The 19,178-nt window shown below is 38.5% G+C and overlaps 1 protein-coding gene across 4 annotated transcripts in view; it reads left to right on the top strand.

Annotated features, from left to right (window-relative positions):
* TM2D1 (TM2 domain containing 1) overlaps positions 1-7,061 on the top strand; it is a 46,185-nt gene extending 39,124 nt beyond the window's left edge. For 2 of the 4 annotated variants that reach the window (XM_069593206.1, XM_069593225.1), the window contains exons 6-7: positions 5,222-5,351; positions 6,741-7,061. In XM_069593206.1, the coding sequence (XP_069449307.1) occupies positions 5,222-5,332 (111 nt within the window). In that variant the 3' untranslated portion in view covers positions 5,333-5,351; positions 6,741-7,061. Of the gene's footprint in view, positions 1-5,221; positions 5,365-6,740 lie in introns of all 4 variants that reach the window. The other 2 variants (XM_069593217.1, XM_069593235.1) reach the window with 2 other exon arrangements.
* The last annotated feature ends 12,117 nt before the right edge of the window (positions 7,062-19,178 follow it).

The following is a 19,178-nucleotide window of genomic DNA, read 5'->3' as shown; positions in this document are numbered from 1 at the left end:
TGTCATTTTACTTTTTCACCAGGTTAATAGATCTTCCGGAGATGAGATGATCTTGCCAGTGTTAATATTTACATTCTTTATATGGAAGAAACTCTTAAATGGATTAGATAGTAAAATGATACATTGATAGAATTGCATGAAGTGTTTGTTTTTGTCCCTCACTCATTAATTCATCATAATATTTTAAATTTTAAGATATTTGAGTTATCTAAGCCATCTGACTTCAACAACAAGGCAAAGCCAGTAAGTAACCAAGGGATCACATCTGTTTGATAAAGTTTAGGTTTAAAAGTACTTACTGGTAACCAAAGAATGCTCAAACTACCGCACAATTGCACTCATCTCACACGCTAGTAAAGTGATGCTCAAAATTCTCCAAGCCAGGCTTCAGCAATACGTAAATTTCCAGATGTTCAAGCTGGTTTTAGAAGAGGCAGAGGAACCAGAGATCAAATTGCCAACATCCGCTGGATCATCTAAAAAGCAAGAGAGTTCCAGAGAAACATCTATTTCTGCTTTATTGACTGTGCCAAAGCCTTTGACTGTGTGGATCACAGTAAACTGGAAAATTCTGGAAGAGTTAGGAATACCAGACCACCTGACCTGCCTCTTGAGAAATCCGTATGCAGGTCAGGAAGCAACAGTTAGAACTGGACATGGAACAACAGACTGGTTCCAAATAGGAAAAGGAGTATGTCAAGGCTGTATATTGTCACCCTGGTTATTTAACTTTTATGCAGAGTACATCAGGAGAAACGCTGGGCTGGAGGAAGCACAAGCTGGAATCACAATTGCTGGGAGAAATATCAGTAACCTCAGATATGCAGATGACACCACCCTTATGGCAGAAAGTGAAGAAGAACTACAGAGCCTCTTGACAAAAGTGAAAGAGGAGAGTGAAAAAGTTGGCTTAAAGCTCAACATTCAGAAAACTGAGATCATGGCATCCAGTCCCATCACTTCATGGTAAATAGATGGGGAAACAGTGGCTGAGTTTATTTTTGGGGGCTCCAAAATCACTCCAGATGTTGATTACAGCCATGAAATTAAAAGATGCTTACTCCTTGGAAGGAAAGTTATGACCAACCTAGACAGCATATTCAAAAGCAGAGACATTACTTTGCCAACAAAGGTCCATCTAGTCAAGGCTATGGTCATGTATGGATGTGAGAGTTGGACTATAAAGAAAGCTGAGCACCGAAGAATTGATGCTTTTGAACTGTGGTGTTGGAGAAGACTCTTGAGAGTCCCTTGGACTGCACGGAGATCCAACCAGTCCATCCTAAAGGAGATCAGTCCTGGGTGTTCATTGGAAGGACTGATATGAAGCTGAAACTCCAATACTTTGGCCACCTGATGCAAAGAGCTGACTCATTGGAAAAGACCCTGATGCTGGGAAAGATTGAGGGCAGGAGGAGAAGGGGACGACAGAGGATGAGATGGTTGGATGGCATCACCAACTCAATGGACATGGGTTTGGGTAAACTCCAGGAGCTGATGATGGACAGGGAGGGCTGGCTTGCTGCGGTTCATGGAGTTGCAAAGAGTTGGACACAGTTGAGCAGCTGAACTGAACTGAACTGAACTGATAGTGGAGATGAAAGATTAAGAACAGAAAAACAGGAAATTTTGTGATCACTGCTTAACATTCTTTAATGTGAACTTCTAGAGTTTTCTGATTTATTATTCTTGCTATAGACTTTCCACCTATTGAAAAGCTTACTTCTTTAAGTAAACAATTCAAAGTGGGTTTTTTTGCATTTAAGCTGCAAATAAAATTTCATGGTTGAAAACAATCAGAAATGACAGGAAAGAAATTAAATTTCACCCAATTCCTCCAAACCACCACCAGCGATCTTCATAGAATAGGGGTATGGTAAGACGAAAGATGCCTGTATCAAATCCCCGGAACCTGTGAATATTGTCTTATTTGGAAAAAGGGTCTCTGCAGATGTGATTAAATTTTGATATGGAGAGATTATTTTATATTATCTGGATGGGCCCTAAATCCAATGACAAGTGTCCTTATAGGAGGCAGTGAAAAGACAGACACACACACAGTAAAGAAGGTGATGTAAAGACCTTCACCCCAAGAGATCAAGGTGATGTGGCCAGAAGCCAAGCAATGCCAAGGGATGCCTTAGAATGGATCCTCCCCCAGAGTCTCTGCAGGGCATGTGGCTTTACTGATACCTTGATTTTAGACTTACGGGGTCCAGAACTGTGAGAGTAAATGTCTATTGTTTTAATCCATTGATTTTGTGGTTATTTGTTACCGTAGCCTCAGGAAACTCATATAGAAGGATATGAAGTTGCTTTCTTATGACTTTAGGGCTTCTCACACAAGATACGTTACACTCCTTTGTATAGAATAAATAGCTTTTCACAGCATAGTGGCCCTCCTGATTTCCCTCTTGGAAGATGAAGGCCTGTAGCAACCTATTGGTCCATTAATTGTCAAGTGGTCTTTCTTCTCCCCATAGATTTCAGAAATCTGCCCCAGCTTATCAAATAGAAATACTTCAAGAAGTAGAATTTGGCTTCAGGCTATTTCTTAGCAGAGAAATAAACATAATTTTAGGTTTCATACTTTGTTGTCAGTGAACAAATGGCCGTACATCTTTTATACCAAGAATCTGGAGATTTGGTAATTCTAAGATTTGTTAATTTAGAACTTAAAGACCCAAATCCTTTATTCCCTCCTTCCCTTCCTTCTCTCCCTCTTTTCTTCCCTTCTTCCTTCCTTCCCTTTGCTATCTTCAGTTCCATTGGTTAGGATCACTTCTTGTATCTTTACTTCCAGAAATGGAAAAGCCCTTTTTTCCTCTCACACACACCTTCTTAAAAGCAGATAAGCCTCCCATTGAACTTGTCTCATAGATTGTCATCTCATTGGTGATTGATTACATGCCCAGGCTGAATCAAATCTGTGGAAAGAGGATCTATCACAATAGAATCAATTGTTGAGGAGCCAGAATTACATAGTTTGAAGGGAAAGAAATGCTATAATAAGATTGCTAAATTATATACAAAATTGGACCATGTATTACCAGGTAATAAAACTGTAATCTTTAGGGCTAACTTATCTACAGGACAGGGGGAACAAAAGACCAAGACAATGTATCATTCTTCTATACGTTAACTGCTAACTTGCCAAGACTAAAAACATCTGGGCGCTAATCAATTTTTAGTTAAATAGTTATATTTCCTGAGAAAGTCAAATGAGCTGTGGGCAGGCTTATTAGAAATGCATGATAGTAAAAGGCTATCCAATCATCTTTTTTCCTTATTTTCAACTTTTGAGATCTTTTTTTTTTTTTTTAACAGAAGTAAGTGAGAGTGTCAGAGGAGATGGCATAGGAAGAAGAAGATAATAGGGCAAAGGTCTTGTTCCAATCTACGCAGATATTCCAGGTTAGGCCAGTTTTTAACCATGTGATTTAACCTATTTCTACTTGCTAGGCTTTCCTTTTTCTTTGTTTCTTTTGTAGAGTCTCAAAACATGTTGTAAATTCTAGTCACCCATTCTTTTCTTTCTTTGCTTAATACACGTACTAGTTTCCTCTGTGACTTTGCCATTGAAGATGTTTTAATTTTTATTTAAATTCATTAATCACATTCATAAATCTCAAGACAAAGCAATTTGATCTTTGGAGGAAGTTCAAGTACATGATAGCACCTAGCAAGGTATCTAGTATTATTTGAATATTAACATTTATAGTTCACTAGAATAAACTCCCTGTTGGTAGATTGTCTTATTCACTGTTCTGTGTATAATGTCTAGCATGGTGCCTGGACTGTAGGAATTAACTATTTGTTGAATAGCCTTTAAAACCAAATTTATCTTTAAAATGATGAATGCTCTATAGTAGTGTTCTTCAAACTTCAGTTGCATAACCCCTAAAAGAATTTTTTTCTTAAGAAACCCCTATCCTCGAATGTTTCAAGTTGACATTTCAGTTTTCCATCATAAGCTTGAAAAGTTGCAAAGGATATCATTTCTAGTTTGCAAATATTGACTTATTTAAATAAAACTGTTACATCCATTTTAAAATGTATCCACAGAATACAAATAGCATAGAATTTAAAATATCCACTTAATGTAATTATTGATATACAGTTTGATCAAAATAGCATGAACATGTTACAGATATTAGCCAATCATTTGTAAGCTAAAAAAAAGTCAAATTTTACTAGGACTGCATCTTTTAAACAGTGACAGAGAGTATTTTTGGACTCTTGATTAAAAGACATGCCTGACTTCAGTATTTTGAATTATCCCCTTCTTCGACAAATCAGATTTTTATACCTTAAGGCAATATGCCATCATGAGACTCAGTGTATTTTGATGGGGAAGGTATGCTTTACTGTTGCCAAGTTGAAGAAAGGACCACAGGGAAAGGGAAGTGGGCTTGGGACCTAGCATGATGCTTTTATTCTAGTGTGATATCAGGTGTGTCATTTTCACAAAGAGTATTGATGTGAATTAAGGATCTCAAAATGGATTCCCTTGCAGCTATCTGGGCCTGCATATTCCTTTGTAAATCCCTGTGTACCCCCAAGGCTGCAGTTTGAAGATTATTATCTTAAAGGATAAGTTGTAGAGGTCATGTTAAGTGGATTGTCACAAATGTGATTAAATGGACAAGACTCCTAGGATGAGTGTGTGTGTGTGTCAGTTTGTTTCTTCCTTTTCCATTCCATGTGGTTCTGGTAGACTGTCAGTCATATTATATCATCTCCCAGAGGGAGCCTGGCTTGGCCAATACGCATCCTGTTCCCTTGGATATAGTAATTTGTTCAGCAACAGGCATAAAAACCAGGCGCATCAGTCAAAGATCTTCCCTGAAATTGATGTATATATACTGAGGAAGAAAATTTTACATTCTATTGGAAACTGCCAAGATATGTATCTAGAAGTTGGCAACCAGTTGGGAGCACGTGTCTGTGGAATAAATGCAGGGAGGCCAAACCAAGGGCCTCATGTGTGTGGCCTTTCAGTTCTTGAGGCCTTAGCTCCCCCAGCTCTCTTAATCCTGTGAGCTTCCCTAGTGTCCTTTTCAGCTGCATGAGCTACTAAATTACTTTTTTTCCTTGAGTTAGTTTAGGTTATATTTCTGGTGCTACTGAAGTAATTTTATTAACACCTGAGAGAAGTAAACTCAAAATATTTTTTAAGGATCTTCTGTAAAATGGGTAATTTGCAAATTTTCTCTTCTAGATTGTTGGACCTTCAGATGGAAGTAGTTACATTATAGATTACTATGGAACCAGACTTACAAGACTGAGTATTACCAATGAGACATTTAGGAAAACACAGTCATATCCATGAATACTGTTTAAAAGAAACAGTAAGTGATACGTGTATGTAATCTTACTTATCTTTATAAAATTATGAGAATTTGAGAACCCGGGGAGATTTAAGAGATCATCTAGTGTTGTAAACCTGTATTTTTGCTTATCAGGAAATACAGGTTTAACTTTTTATAAAGCATTTTTGTATATGCACGTAGCTCTTGCAGTTCACAATTCATATTGCTTCTTTGTAGTAAATATAGTTAAAGGACAAAGTTCACAAGAAAAAAATAACATCAAAGCAAAAAGAGCGCAAAGGTTTATATAATGGTTATGATGAAAGTATGTGTTATAGATAATAAAGTATATTTTTTTCTACTGTCTGTCCTTCTTAGGATCAGTATGATCTTTAAACTTCATTCTTCTCTTCTCCTTTCCTAAACCTGAAAGTTGATGGAGTTTCAACCCTGAAACTACTACAAGTACTTATTTTAACCTGAAGTTTGGTCCTGCCCACGAAAATAATTTGTTGACCCTAGAACTGTCTAGCAGCTTTCAGTAAGGCAGAGAGAAACACAGGCTGGATGTTTTGGCGGTCATAATCCTAGGATTTTCAGTTGACTCTGTTCAGAGAGAGCTTCTAGAAGCCAGGAAGAGAATAATCATTCACTCTCTGTGTTTCGTGTATAAATAGGATATTAAGTATAATTTTGCCCTTAGGGTAGATTTTTTTTCTTTTCTCCCAATAAAATTATGGGATATGCTTTCTAGTTATTGGCCTGAAGATTGAACAGTGACAGATCTTTCCTTGTAAAGTATAAGAGCCTTTGGGTTTAAAATTGAAACAAAGCATAGACACCCATCTGCCTCCCCTTCCCAGGGAGGAAATTGAGACCTAAGGAAGCTGAGACTAAGATAGACAGCTAATCAGTACAAGACTGAATCTAGAACCTAGGCCTTCTATGCCTTCCCTGGGGGTTCTCGACTTCCCACCCCAGTCCCCACTCACTACTTCATTTTGTATTAAGTATTTTCACTTTGGAAATTGTTGCTCCTACTTTATGAGAAGGATTGTGTCGTTTCACATAACCTTATTTGCACATGTAAGTTGTTGTTTCTCTTCTTAAAGTATATAGACCGTTTTAAAGTTATAATATGTAAAAAGCAAGCAAATGCAATTTAAAAAACAATACCATTTTCTGCAGCTCTGTTATAAAAACATTTAATTGAGATTCCAGACCCAAATTTAAAACTTGAAGGGCCTGTTGAGAAGGCATATCTCTACACTGTCATTTGTATAATTTCTGGCAGTACTTACAGAAGTGCTCCCAGTGTAAGGAAAAATGTTTTGAATAACTGAAGCATTAAAACGTGCATCTGTAAAAACCTCATTGGATTCTTTTAAAAGATTGTGTTTTAACATTTTTTTTTCTTTTCTGTTTTAGGATTTGGGCCTCCTTGATTTTAATAGAGAACTCTCAATATATAAGACTTCAGATTTTTCTTTCTTCAAATACCACTTTATGGATTCTTTTTAATTTTTTGTTGTTGTCGATGTTTTTGTTTTGTTGGTTTTTGTTAAAAACATATTGTTCTGAGATTTATTTAATAGAACTTGTTTGAGAGCTGTATGATAATAGAGTCTTTCTTAGGCTGCTGTCTCTATGAGATAGATAGATGATTACCCTGATATTAATGTCTTTTCGAAAGGCAAGTCACCACTTGTCCTTTTCGCTTCTGAAAAATAAAAGTTTGTCTTACTCACATTTTTTAGTGCTTTTTTTTTTTTAAAGAAAACTGTCTTAAATGTTGAATGTTGCTGGATTCTGTATTTTGATCCTTCAAAGCAGTTAATCCATGGTGGGAACAAATACCATTTATATTGCTTGGGGTTGCAGTCCTGTATATGACCACCCACCTGTTTGTTTGTTTGTTTTTTGTAGCTTTCAGATCTGTCTTTACTTTGGTATCCAGGGAGCTAAAGATCTTCAAGGGAGTCTGAAACCTTGATGCACCATGGATGCTCTGCCAGTGATTCAGGGCTCTGAAGTGTGAACTTTTTCCTTTTTGCTTTAGAAGTGATGCACTAACTTTTGGAGGGACCAGATGCTGACTCATGTAGCTCAGCGTGGTTGTATTTGAAGCTGGATGGACAAGGTGGGAACACGGAGCAGATGATTGATATCTTGCATCTGTTAGCACTGCCCGGCAGATGCCGGCACAAGTGTCTTAGGCGATGCACCATTGTCTAGGGGAAGCAGGACTTGTACTTCAGCACTGGTTTTCCTTACTGTGTTCACAGGGTTTTAAGAAGATGGAAATACAAGAAATGTTACGTCTCCATAATACTGTCATATCTTACTTTAGTAACAGGCATACCAATTCCAAAATTACTGGGATCTGGGCTTATCAAAAGTAAGAACCATAATTTTTCATCACTCATCTCATTCAAAAATATACAATATAGTACAGTTAGCTCACTAATATGTTAGTCTTACAGCTTCTCCAGTTGGTGGGAGATTATTAAGTATTGATACAAGAAGTGAATTTGGATTGATTCCTCATATATGTCAGGAGGGGTCCCTGGCTTTTCATTAATGAAAATATTGAGTGTCTATCATGGGGGAGGAGCTGTTCTAGATACTAGAATGCAGCAGGGAACAAAACACAAACATCGCTGCTGTTAGGAGCTTGTATTTCCTTGGGCTCCACTTTTTCACAGTGATATTTTTGGCTTTGGTTAAGCTAGATGCCCATTTTTTAGTATTTTCTCATTCATTTGGTTGCAGACAGTGCTTTGAAGTTTACTTCAGGATCACTTAATCTCAGATTTTAAAGTCTGTAGGGTTTCCACAGCTATATCAGTTCAATTATATGAGAAATACCTGCAGTCAGATCTTCAAACTAATCTTGCTTCCTAAGTAATTTGTTACAGTTACCTTGACCAGGTGGGAAGTCTCTTTCAAAGCAGGTGCTTCTCAAAAGTATATTCAGATAAGCTATACTCTGATAGTTGTTGTTGGTAAAATCTAGAAATAAAGTCCCTTCACCATACACTCTTAAACCTTTAGATTGTTTTCACTATAAATTCCTATAAATTCTTTAGTCTTTCCAGTTTGTGTAATTCCCTGTTGCCTAATACATGTAATTCTTTTTTTATGTCTTGCTTGTTTTTTATGTGAATGCATTTAAAGCACGTGAATGCTGTTGTTTTAGTTTCATGCAGCACTATATTATCATGGCTATCTGTTAGTAGTGTGTGTAGGAATCGTATGTCAAGGCCTCTGTATGAGACGCTTTGTTTGATAACCCTGCTCTTGGGACAGTGGCCAAAATTGTGAGATGGATTAGCTCAGTCATTCCTGGGATTACTCCTAAACCTTCTAGAGTAAAATGGGAAGGATTCTTTCAATGCTATAGAAACAGTGTTCTACAGAAGCATTTACAAATTGTACTGTGAAAGTCCTCAGTCGTGATCCACTCTTTGCGACCCCATGGCCTGTAGCGCCCCCAGGCTCCTCTGTCCATGGGATTTCTCCAGGCAAGAATACTGGAGTGGGTTGCCATGCCCTCCTGCAGGGGTTTTCCCAACCCAGGGATCAAACCCAGGGATTGAACCCAAATCTCCCACATTGAGGGCTAATTCTTTACCAACTGAAACGCCAGGGAAGCCCAAGAATACTCGACTGGATTGCCTGTCACTTCTCCAGGGGATCTTCCCAACCCAGGAATCAAACCGGGGTCTCCTGCATTGCAGGTGGATTCTCTACCAACTGAGCTACTGGAGAAGTCCTACAAATGGTACTACTTTAGCCAGAAAAGATGAATACAATTTCCAGAAGTACCTCTTTATCCAAGATTTCTTACCTCCACTGTATTAAACTAAAGGACCGCTAAGATTTCAAAGATTCTGTTATGTCTACAGCCAGCATTTTTTTCATGAGACCACTAGGACTATAAGAAATATTAGTTTGACAGTTTGTTTTATAAAAAATTTCTACGTCTTTTATTTTAACCTAGATGCTTAAGGCTGAGTTAGGCTATTATTATACTGATAGGCAGCCCGAAAGCTAAAATAGATGGAAACTAGCAAAAAACAAAAAAAGAAAAAGAAAAATCAGTGCCTAAAAAGTTCAAGTCTAAGATATTAGACTTAACATCCTCTTTCTCATTCAAATGCCGTAAATGTAGATGTTACCCAGAGTGCTGGCACCTTCCTTCTTTGCCTCATTAAATCAGAATCCATTTTGCTTTCTTCTATTTACAAAATTAATACAACCTTAATATAGAAACCTTAGGGAAAGACCAAAAAGTACAAAGAAAGAACAATTTATTCCACAGCTCAAAGTTAACAATGATAATATTTTTATGTATGTCCTAGTAGTTTTTCCATGCATGTATTTTCATTTTTCTTCGCAAAAATGAAATATTATCCATAGTGTTTTGTAGCTCACTTCTTTGTATTATGAATATTTTCTTTCAGTAAATAATGTTTTACAAAGTTATTTACAATGGCTGCTGAGTATTTCATGTCTGTATCGTTATTTATGTAATTCTGTATTATGTATTTAACTTATTTTAATAAATGAACAATGTACATTTCTGGTTTTTTCCTCTAGAATTGTTATTCTTAGTTTAAAAATAATCACATATTACAGTTTTGATACATACATCTAGTCATAGTTAACCAGGGAAATAGAGAAAGAATGAAGTAAAATAGCCCAAACCAAAACAACACCAAAGTCAACTCTTAATTATTCTTGTGCAGACTAACTGCAGGCAAAACGCTGCAGAGACCTGCAGCCACCCCCTTGCTCTACAGTTAGACCACTGCTTACCAGTGCTGATTGCTGCCCTACACATCCCATGGGCTGGAGAAGAAAAGCCAAACTTTGAGAGCAGGATAGCTGCTAGAAAAAGGAAGCTGGGTGTGGGAATTGGGGAATGGTAGCAGGTCTGTCGTTACTATTTTCACAGGATGTCATATGGTCGACTGAATTATCTAATTGTCCTCTTCATGATGAGAGGCAAAGATTTTTAAGGGTACATAGGAAGCTCATTCATAATAGTCTTTATTCTGCACTGCTGAGAGGGGACAGATGGGGAGATAAATTTGGAAAATGAGAAAAGTTGAAGATTCAGTTCAGTCGACCCCATGAATCACAGCACGCCAGGCCTCCCTGTCCATCACCAACTCTCGGAGTTCACCCAGACTCACGTCCATTGAGTCAGTGATACCATCCAGACATTTCATCCTCTCTCGTCCCCTTCTCCTCCTGCCCTCCATCCCTCCCAGCATCAGAGTCTTTTCCAATGAGTCAACTCTTCTCATGAGGTGGCCAAAGTACTGGAGTTTCAGCTTAGCATCATTCCTTCCAAAGAAATCCCAGGGCTGATCTTCAGAATGGACTGGTTGGATCTCCTTGCAGTCCAAGGGACTCTCAAGAATCTTCTCCAACACCACAGTTCAAAAGCATCAATTCTTCGGCGCTCAGCCTTCTTCACAGTCCAACTCACATCCATACATGATCACAGGAAAAACCATAGCCTTGACTAGATGGACCTTAGTCAGCAAAGTAATGTCTCTGCTTTTCAATATGCTATGTAGGTTGGTCATAACTTTTCTTCCAAGAAGTTAAGCGTCTTTTAATTTCATGGCTGCAGTCACCATCTGCAGTGATTTTGGAGCCCAAAAAAATAAAGTCTGACACTGTTTCCACTGTTTCCCCATCTATTTCCCATGAAGTGATGGGACCAGATGCCATGATCTTCGTTTTCTGAATGTTGAGCTTTAAGCCAACTTTTTCACTCTTCTCTTTCACTTTCATCAAGAGGCTTTTTAGTTCCTCTTCACTTTCTGCCATAAGGGTGGTGTCATCTGCATATCTGAGGTAATTAATATTTCTCCCGGCATTCTTGATTCCAGCTTGTGTTTCTTCCAGTCCAGCGTTTCTCATGATGTACTGATTAGGAATGAATAAAAATTCTGTACAGCACCAAGTACCCAACAAAGTCCTGGAATAGTGTTTTTGTAGTTAATCATCATGGTACTCATTCCTGTATCTTTTAAAACAGAGCCTAATTCTTAGTAAAGGTAGCAGTGCTCTTAAAGCTCGTCTTTGATGAAGAAACAATGTTATTTCCTATCTTAGAAAATATGTTTTTAAAGAAAAATATTTATTGAAACATTAAGGCTTAAAATCAAATTTTCTGAAGATTTTGTTAAAAGTTCCTTTTACAAGGACTTTATACAAGATATTATGCTAAGCTCTATGTTTTGTTTAGCTGCTAAGTCGTGTCAGACTCTTTTTGCAACCCCATAGACTGTAACCCACCAGGCTCTTCTGTCCATGGGATTTTCCAGGAAACGATAGTGGAGCAAATTGCCAATTCCTTCTCCAGGGGATCTCCCCAACCCAGGCATCAAACCCGAGTCTCCTGCATCTCCTGCATTGGCAGGGAGATTCTTTACAGCTAAGCCATCAAATTGAGTCCCACAAAGATTGAATCTCTTGACCAAGGTCATGAAATAGGTAGTACAACCAAGATTTAAATCCAAGTCTATTAACTGCTATACTCCTACAATGTGATAATTACAATCATCTCATTCTTTGAAATACACTGCTAATGATTGTGTACTGCAGATTTTTTTTAGTATGTTGTTTAATGTTTTCAGTGAGGATGGGATTATCTCCCTATACTGAGTCTTTTAAAAAGAAAAAAAAAAACTTACTCAAACTTCTCAACTTTACATCATGCAAATGCAAGTGTTTTATGAATATTAAAACTATGATAGAGCAGTGATTATTGTCAAAGACCTAAAGATGCTGTTGTGCTGTGCTGTGCTTAGTCGCTTAGTCATGTCTGACTCTTTGTGACCCCATCAACTGTAACCCACCAGGCTCCTCTGTCTATGGTGATTCTCCAGGCAAGAATATTGAAGTGAGTTGCCATGCCCTCTTCCATGGGATCTTCCCAACCCAGGGATCGAACCCAGGTTTCCCACATTGCAGACAGATTCTTTACCAGATGAGCTACCCGGGAAGTCCAAAACTGCTGTTAACCTCATCTGGTGTTTGCAGCAGTTTCTAGACCAAAATTCTCATTATGTGTGTGTGACAGCAGGAGAGATGTTAGATAGAACCATACTGTCACATTCTGCTTAGTGTTGCTGAGGTCAAATGAAACTAGAGGCCTGTGGGTGGTTGGATTGCAGCTGAATTTTATTTATTTAGTTTTTTTTTTTTTCCAGCTTATCTGAACTTCTAAAACTTCTACAGTAAACATGCATTATTTGCATGGATGTATTTGGCACCATAAATAATAGTATGAGTTGTTATTATTGTTTAGTCACTAACCCGTGTTCAACTCTTTTGGGACCCAATGGACTATAGAGCCTGCCAGGCTCCTCTGTCCATGGGATTTCCCAAGCAACAATACTGGAGTGGGTTGCCATTTCCTTCTCCAGGGTTTCTTCCCGACTCAGGGTTTGAACTTGCAGCTCCTGCTTTGCAGGCAGATTCTTCGCCACTGAGCCAGCAGAAAGTCCCTAACAGTATGGGTGAATTAGAACAAAGAGCTCAAGAAAATTTTGTTCTCTTCTTCTCCTTCTTCTTCAAGATACACTTATCCTGATTTCTAACGTGATTCTGACTTTAAAGAATAGGGGAGCTTCAGTATGCGGAACAGATGTACACCCATGGCTGATTCATGTCAATGTATGGCAAAAACCACTACAATATTGTAAAGTAATTAGCCTCCAATTAAAATAAATAAAGAATAGATACATGTAAAAGAAAAAGGCAGATCTAACACATGATATCAGAGGTTTGTCACCCCAGCAGCACAGTTTGTTGAGAAAAGCACAGAATTTGGAATCAGGCCTCAGTTTCCTGTCTTTACAACTAGTGTCGTTACTGTAACAGTTCTAAGGCCGTCTGTCTTCATAGAAATAGGGATAATAATACCAGTTAATGTTGAGAGGTTAAGATGACATAGATAATAGTCACTATTTATTAAATATATTTTAAAGGAATGGAATGATGGCATTAGACTTTGAGGAATTCCATCTGAAATTTGCAAAGGTTCCTTACGCTGGGGCTCTAGTGGGGTTATACCCTCAGTAAAATATCAGTGGACTTTAAAATTCCTTTTACGGAAGAAACGTGGGATGTGTTCTTTAAACATTGTTTACCTACATTTTTCTTATCTCCAGTTGTCGTTATCTGTAGCTACTCTGTGCAATAAGGGCCCCAAATGTCTCTTTTCTCAGGAAAGTAGTCTTCCTGGCGTGTGCACTGCTTCAAGACTCTCCTGACTAAGAGAAGGCTGCAAGATTTTGTTTTTGTTGCTTTTTAATCTGAAGTTCTCTAGAGATATTTATCTAATAAATTTAGAAATGTTGCTATGAAGCAGCTGTTCAGTCTACTTTCAGCCTAAATTAAGGTTAATTGCAAGCAATCGCTGTGCATACAACAGAATGTTGCTTTTAACCTGTCAATGTTATCAGAATATGCCAAGCATGTGGAGATTAAGACTTGAAAAATGATTAAGGTTAGAGCTATTTGGACTGCATATGCCAAAGAAAAACGTTGTTTTACCAGAACACTTTAGAAAGTGTGTAGTGTTTGAACTTTTAATCATGTGAGCTAATTTTATATTTAAGAGAGAATGATTAAGGAGGCTCATGGTCCCATCTTTGATTTTCAGACATATCTCAAAATTTAAAGACTTATTGGAATTGTGAAATTCATGTACTATTGTAGCACAAGAAACATTAGGAAGAATGGCATGTCTTCTTTATATGATTATGATGGAGTGGTCTGAGACATCATATAAACTACTTTAAGTGCAGCAAGTCTTTAAAGAAGTGTTCAAAAAATGAATTTATTGTTTATTAATTCTCAACTACTTATTGACCTACTGTGTGTCCCTTCTGCTCTTGCCTTCCTACTATATATTCCTCACACAACAGCCAAATGATAAAAGTGAATCCAGAAGGTGTTGCTTTTCTCCCAAATCTCCAATCCTGCTTCAGTTCTCCTGTCCGTCAAATGTGCCAAACAGGTTCCCACCTCAAGATTTTCATCCTGACTCTTTCCTTTGCCTGGAGTGTTCTTTTTCAGGTTTTGCCTGACTTGGTTCCTCACTCATTCAGGTGTCTGCTCAAGTATTGTCCCTGACGATACTGCCCCAGCCCGCCACTGGTCGCGCTGAATCCTGATTCTGCTTCATTCTCTTCACAGCATTTATTGCTACAGGAAATTACATATGTTTATGTATTCTCTCTTTCACCTACTCAAATGCAAGCTTGGTGAGGACAGGGACTTTGTTTCATATAGTACTGTGTTCTTAGTGCTCAGAACAGTTCCTAGAATATAAGAGGTGCTCAAAAAATGCTTTGTTTAATATTTATTTTTTTCTTCATCTATTTGGCTGCACTGAGTCTTAGCAGCTGCACACAGGATGTTTCAGCCGTGGTGTGTGAACTCTTAGTTGCGGCATGTGGGATATAGTTCCATGACCAGAGATCAAACCCAAGCCCACCTGCATTGGGAGTGTGGAGTCTTAGCCACTAGACCACTAGTGAAGTTTCCCAAAATGTTTTTTGAGTGAATGGGAACTCTAGAATGGGGTAACTGGATATAAATTAATCTGAGATTAAATAACCTTCTACTTTAGAGTATTTTGTTTTATTTTTTAATTGAAGGATAATTGCTTTACAGAGTTTTGTTTTTTTTCTGTCAAACATTAGGAGTTGTCATCCAAATATGGTCCCAACCCTAACTCTTGTCTCGGGCGGGGGTGGTGGGGTGTGAAGAAATGAGCCTATGCTGACTTATTGAAGTTCTTGATGATCCCAGGGTTTAGAACAATGCCTGGCACAGTGTAAGAATTTTATAAACATGAAATTCTTACCTAGGAATGGGTGATTACTGGAGGGAGTTCTCAGACCAATCAGTAGATTGTTAGAAAGAATAGGAAGGCGGGGTTGGGAGTGGTCTACTAAATCACCTACTATGCATCACATTATGATGTGTCATTATGTACCTTCCTGACCTGATTGCCTCAGTCCCCATGGTCACCTTGTAAGGCAGGCCAGTTAGCTTCCTGTCCAGTGATAAAGGTCCTTTATGTATAGATACAGGGGCTTCCCTGGTGGCTCAGTGGTAAAGAATCCACCTGCCAATGCAGAAGATGCAGGTTCAATCCCTGGGTCAGGTAGATCCCCCGGAGAAGGGAATGGCAGCCCGTGCCAGTATTCTTGCCTGGGGAATCTCATGGACAGAGGAGCCTGGTGGGCTACAGTCCATGGGACTGCAAAAGAGACAGACACAACTTGGTGGCTAAACAACAACAGCGGTATACTGTTTGCCTCTAAGATGTTAACAGGAAGTTTTAGCTAAATGTTGTGCTTCTGTGCACAACTCAGGCTAGTTTCTGATTCAACCTTTTCACTGTCTACCCACCATCCAACTTTATCAGTGGCTATGTAGGGTAACGCTTTAAGCTCATAGTCTTTAGGATCAAATATATCTGCCACATATTATGGGTAAACTTAGAATCTTAGTGTCCTTATTCTTAAATGGAGATATTATCTTCCTCATATGATTGTTGTATGGTTAATTAAAATAGTGTATTTCACAGTGTGTGGTGCACATATATATATATTTAATAAATGATTCCAGGGATCAAACCCTGGTCTCCTGCATTACAGGCAGATGCTTTACCATCTGAGCCACCAGGGAAAGCTTTCCCTTAGAAAATGATAGATTGCTTTTAAGATTTTGTATTTCTTATCTCATGTAATACTTGACACTTTTGCAAGGTCAGTAACTATCATTTATCCTTATTTTATGCATAATGAGACTAAGGGTTAGAGAGATTAAATGACCATCCTTACACTGTTAGCAAACTTGAAACCAAGTCTGACTCCTAAGCCCATTGCCTGTTCTAATCACTACACCATTCTAAATCCTTATTAATCCTGTGTGAGTAGACAGTTGGGCATAGATCTCTTATAACTGCCCTACTGGAGGTTTTTGGTTGGTTGGTTTTGGCCACGCTGCTTGTGGGATCTTAGTTCTCCAATCAGAGTTTGAACCCAAACTTTTGGCAGTGAAAGTGCAGAGAGCTAACCTCTGGACCACTGGGAATTCCTAGGCTGTCTTTTTGTTTTGTTTTTTTAATAAAAAAAGAAGAAACAAAGTTATAAGAGTCTAATGATTTGTTATTGATGTCAAGCCTTAAACTTCCATAATCACTGACTATGAAAAGTATTCATTTTCCTTAAAGCAGAGTTCAGATATAGTTCACTCTGAGAGGTCAAAATGACCTGCCTTGCCTAGCTGACTCCCATATTCACCTCCTGTGGAAAGAATAGTTTGTGGTTTCCTGAAGTGAGTTGTTTCATGTTCTCAGTTGTGTGTGTGTATATATATATGGTTTTATTTGACTTGTTTGTTTATTGTTTTGCTGTTGCTCAATAGAAATTCTTATGGACTTTTTCCCACACTGGAATTTTCCATAGAGTCTTTAGGAATATCTGACAATCGTCTTTTTCAGATTTTCCCCATCTCTGTCCATTCACTTTAACTTTAGGTATATTAGCCCCTGCTTGCTTCTGTTGCCTGTAATAAAACCTGCCATTTGCAGGTTCAATCCCACCCAAACCCTGGATCAATAAAAACCAGAGCTGGAAGGCATAGTAGCCTTTCCTCAAGAAACAGTGGAATCTGGAATTGTCCATTATTTATGTACCCAGGGAACACTGGTCCTTAGGAAGGATTTAGCCATAGGAGTGTCTAATGACACCTCAGGCTACGGCTTTCTTAGGTGAGCCTGTATTTGTGAAAGGATCATTTGTCTGCCTATATTTTGCCTAGAGACTTACGAGAAGCAGAATAGTAGGCCCCCAAAGATGTTCATGTCGTGATCCCCAGAACCTTACATGAAAATAAAGACTGCCTATGTGATTAAAGTAAGGATCTTAAAATGGGAAGATTATCTTGGATTATCCGGATGGGCTTAATACAATGACAGAAGTACTTACAAGGGAAATAGAGAGGCAGGAGAGCCCAAGGGGAGATGACTGAAGCAGAGGCCAGAGAGAAGAGACAATTGGAAGTTCTATACCACTGGTTTTGAAGATGGTGGAAGAGGCCACGAGCCAAGGAATGTAGATGGACCCTAGAAACTGGAAAAAGAAGGAAAGAGATTCTCCCCTAGAGCCTCCAGATGAATGCAACTCTGCTGATATCTTGAGTTTAGTTCAGAAAATCCCACTGTAGACTAATAACCTCCAGAACTACAAGATTATAAATGTGGATTGTTCTAAGCTACTAAGCAATAATAGGAAACTAATACTCTTGTCGGGAAGGTCCCATGGATGGAGGAGGCTGGTAGGCTGCAGTCCACAGGATCACTAGGAGCTGGACACAACTGAGCAACTTCACCTTCACTTTTCACTTTCATGCATTGGAGAAGGAAATGGCAACCCACTCCAGTATTCTTGCCTGGAGAATCCCAGGGACGGGGGCGCCGGATGGGCTGCTGTCTCTGGGGTCACAGAGTCGGACACGACTGAAGCGACTTAGCAGTAGCAGCAGCAGTAAGTTATTATGTTCAAAGTGTGTTATTAATAGACTGCATATTGTTGGATCATACTTTTCCTCCATTTTTCTAATCTTTGTCATTTAATGAAAATATTTAGACAATTTGCATTTAACTTAATTATTCATATGTTAAGGCTTATGTCTGCCATTTTTGTTGTTTTCTCCATTCATTTCTCACTTTATCTTTTTTGCCTCCTGAGTACTAGTTGAAATTTTTAAAACATCCATTTTCCTTTATTTACAATGCTTTTGAATGCATCACTTTGCATGATTTTCTTCAGTCATTGCTTTTGAGATTATAAGACACATACCTAAACTTATCATGGTCTATTGGTAACAACATTTTACCCCTTGAGGTAAAGTACTAAAAGCTTACTTCTATTTAGGCTCCTTTATCTTTCCTACTTTTAAAATGGTACAGCAACAATAGGAAACTAAGATGGGCTCAAACTTCATTTCACACATGGCTACTCAGATGAGCTTGGGAATTAAACTTTCTAGGTTCAAATTCTACCCTCCACACTTAATGTGCTGCTTGACCTTGAGCAAGATCCTTCATCCCTCAAGCCTCAGTTTTCTTATCTATAAATTGGGAATGAACTAATAAACTACCCGTTAAAACATTTCTGCTTACTTATAACATTTTCAAAATTGTTCTCATTTTCATTTTTTTCATATAATAAGCTTTATGTTTTAGAACAGGTTCACAGCAAAATTGAGCAGAAGCTTCAATTCTCATATACTCCTTGCCCCCAAACACATATGAAAGAAAAGTGAAAGTGAAGTCACTCAGTTGTATCTGACTCTTTGCCACCCTATGGACTGTAGTTTACCAGGCTCCTCTGTCCATGGGATTTTCCAAGCAAGAGTACTGGAGTGGGTTTCCATAGACTCCCCTGTTATCAACGTTCACCAGCACAGTGGTACGTTTGTTACAGCTGATGAACACTGACACATCATATTCACCCAGAGTCCATAGTTTACATTAGGGTTCATTCTTGATGTTATAAATATATAATGACACATATATAATGGAAAATCAGGCTTCCTTGGCAGCTCAGCTGGGAACGAATCCACTTGCAGTGCAGGAGAACCCACTTCAGTCCCTGGGTTGGAAAGATGCCCTGGAGAAGGGAGAGGCTACCCACTCCAGTATTCTTGGGCTTCCCTGGTGGCTCAGCTGGTAAATAATCCACCTGCAATGCAGGAGACCTGGGTTCAATCCCTGGGTTGGTAAGATCCCCCGGAGAAGGGCATTGCAACCCACTC

This window comes from Ovis canadensis, chromosome 1, assembly GCF_042477335.2.
Source record: "Ovis canadensis isolate MfBH-ARS-UI-01 breed Bighorn chromosome 1, ARS-UI_OviCan_v2, whole genome shotgun sequence".
NCBI classification, from domain to species: Eukaryota; Metazoa; Chordata; class Mammalia; order Artiodactyla; family Bovidae; genus Ovis; species Ovis canadensis.
This window is presented reverse-complemented; position numbering and strand designations above follow the sequence as displayed.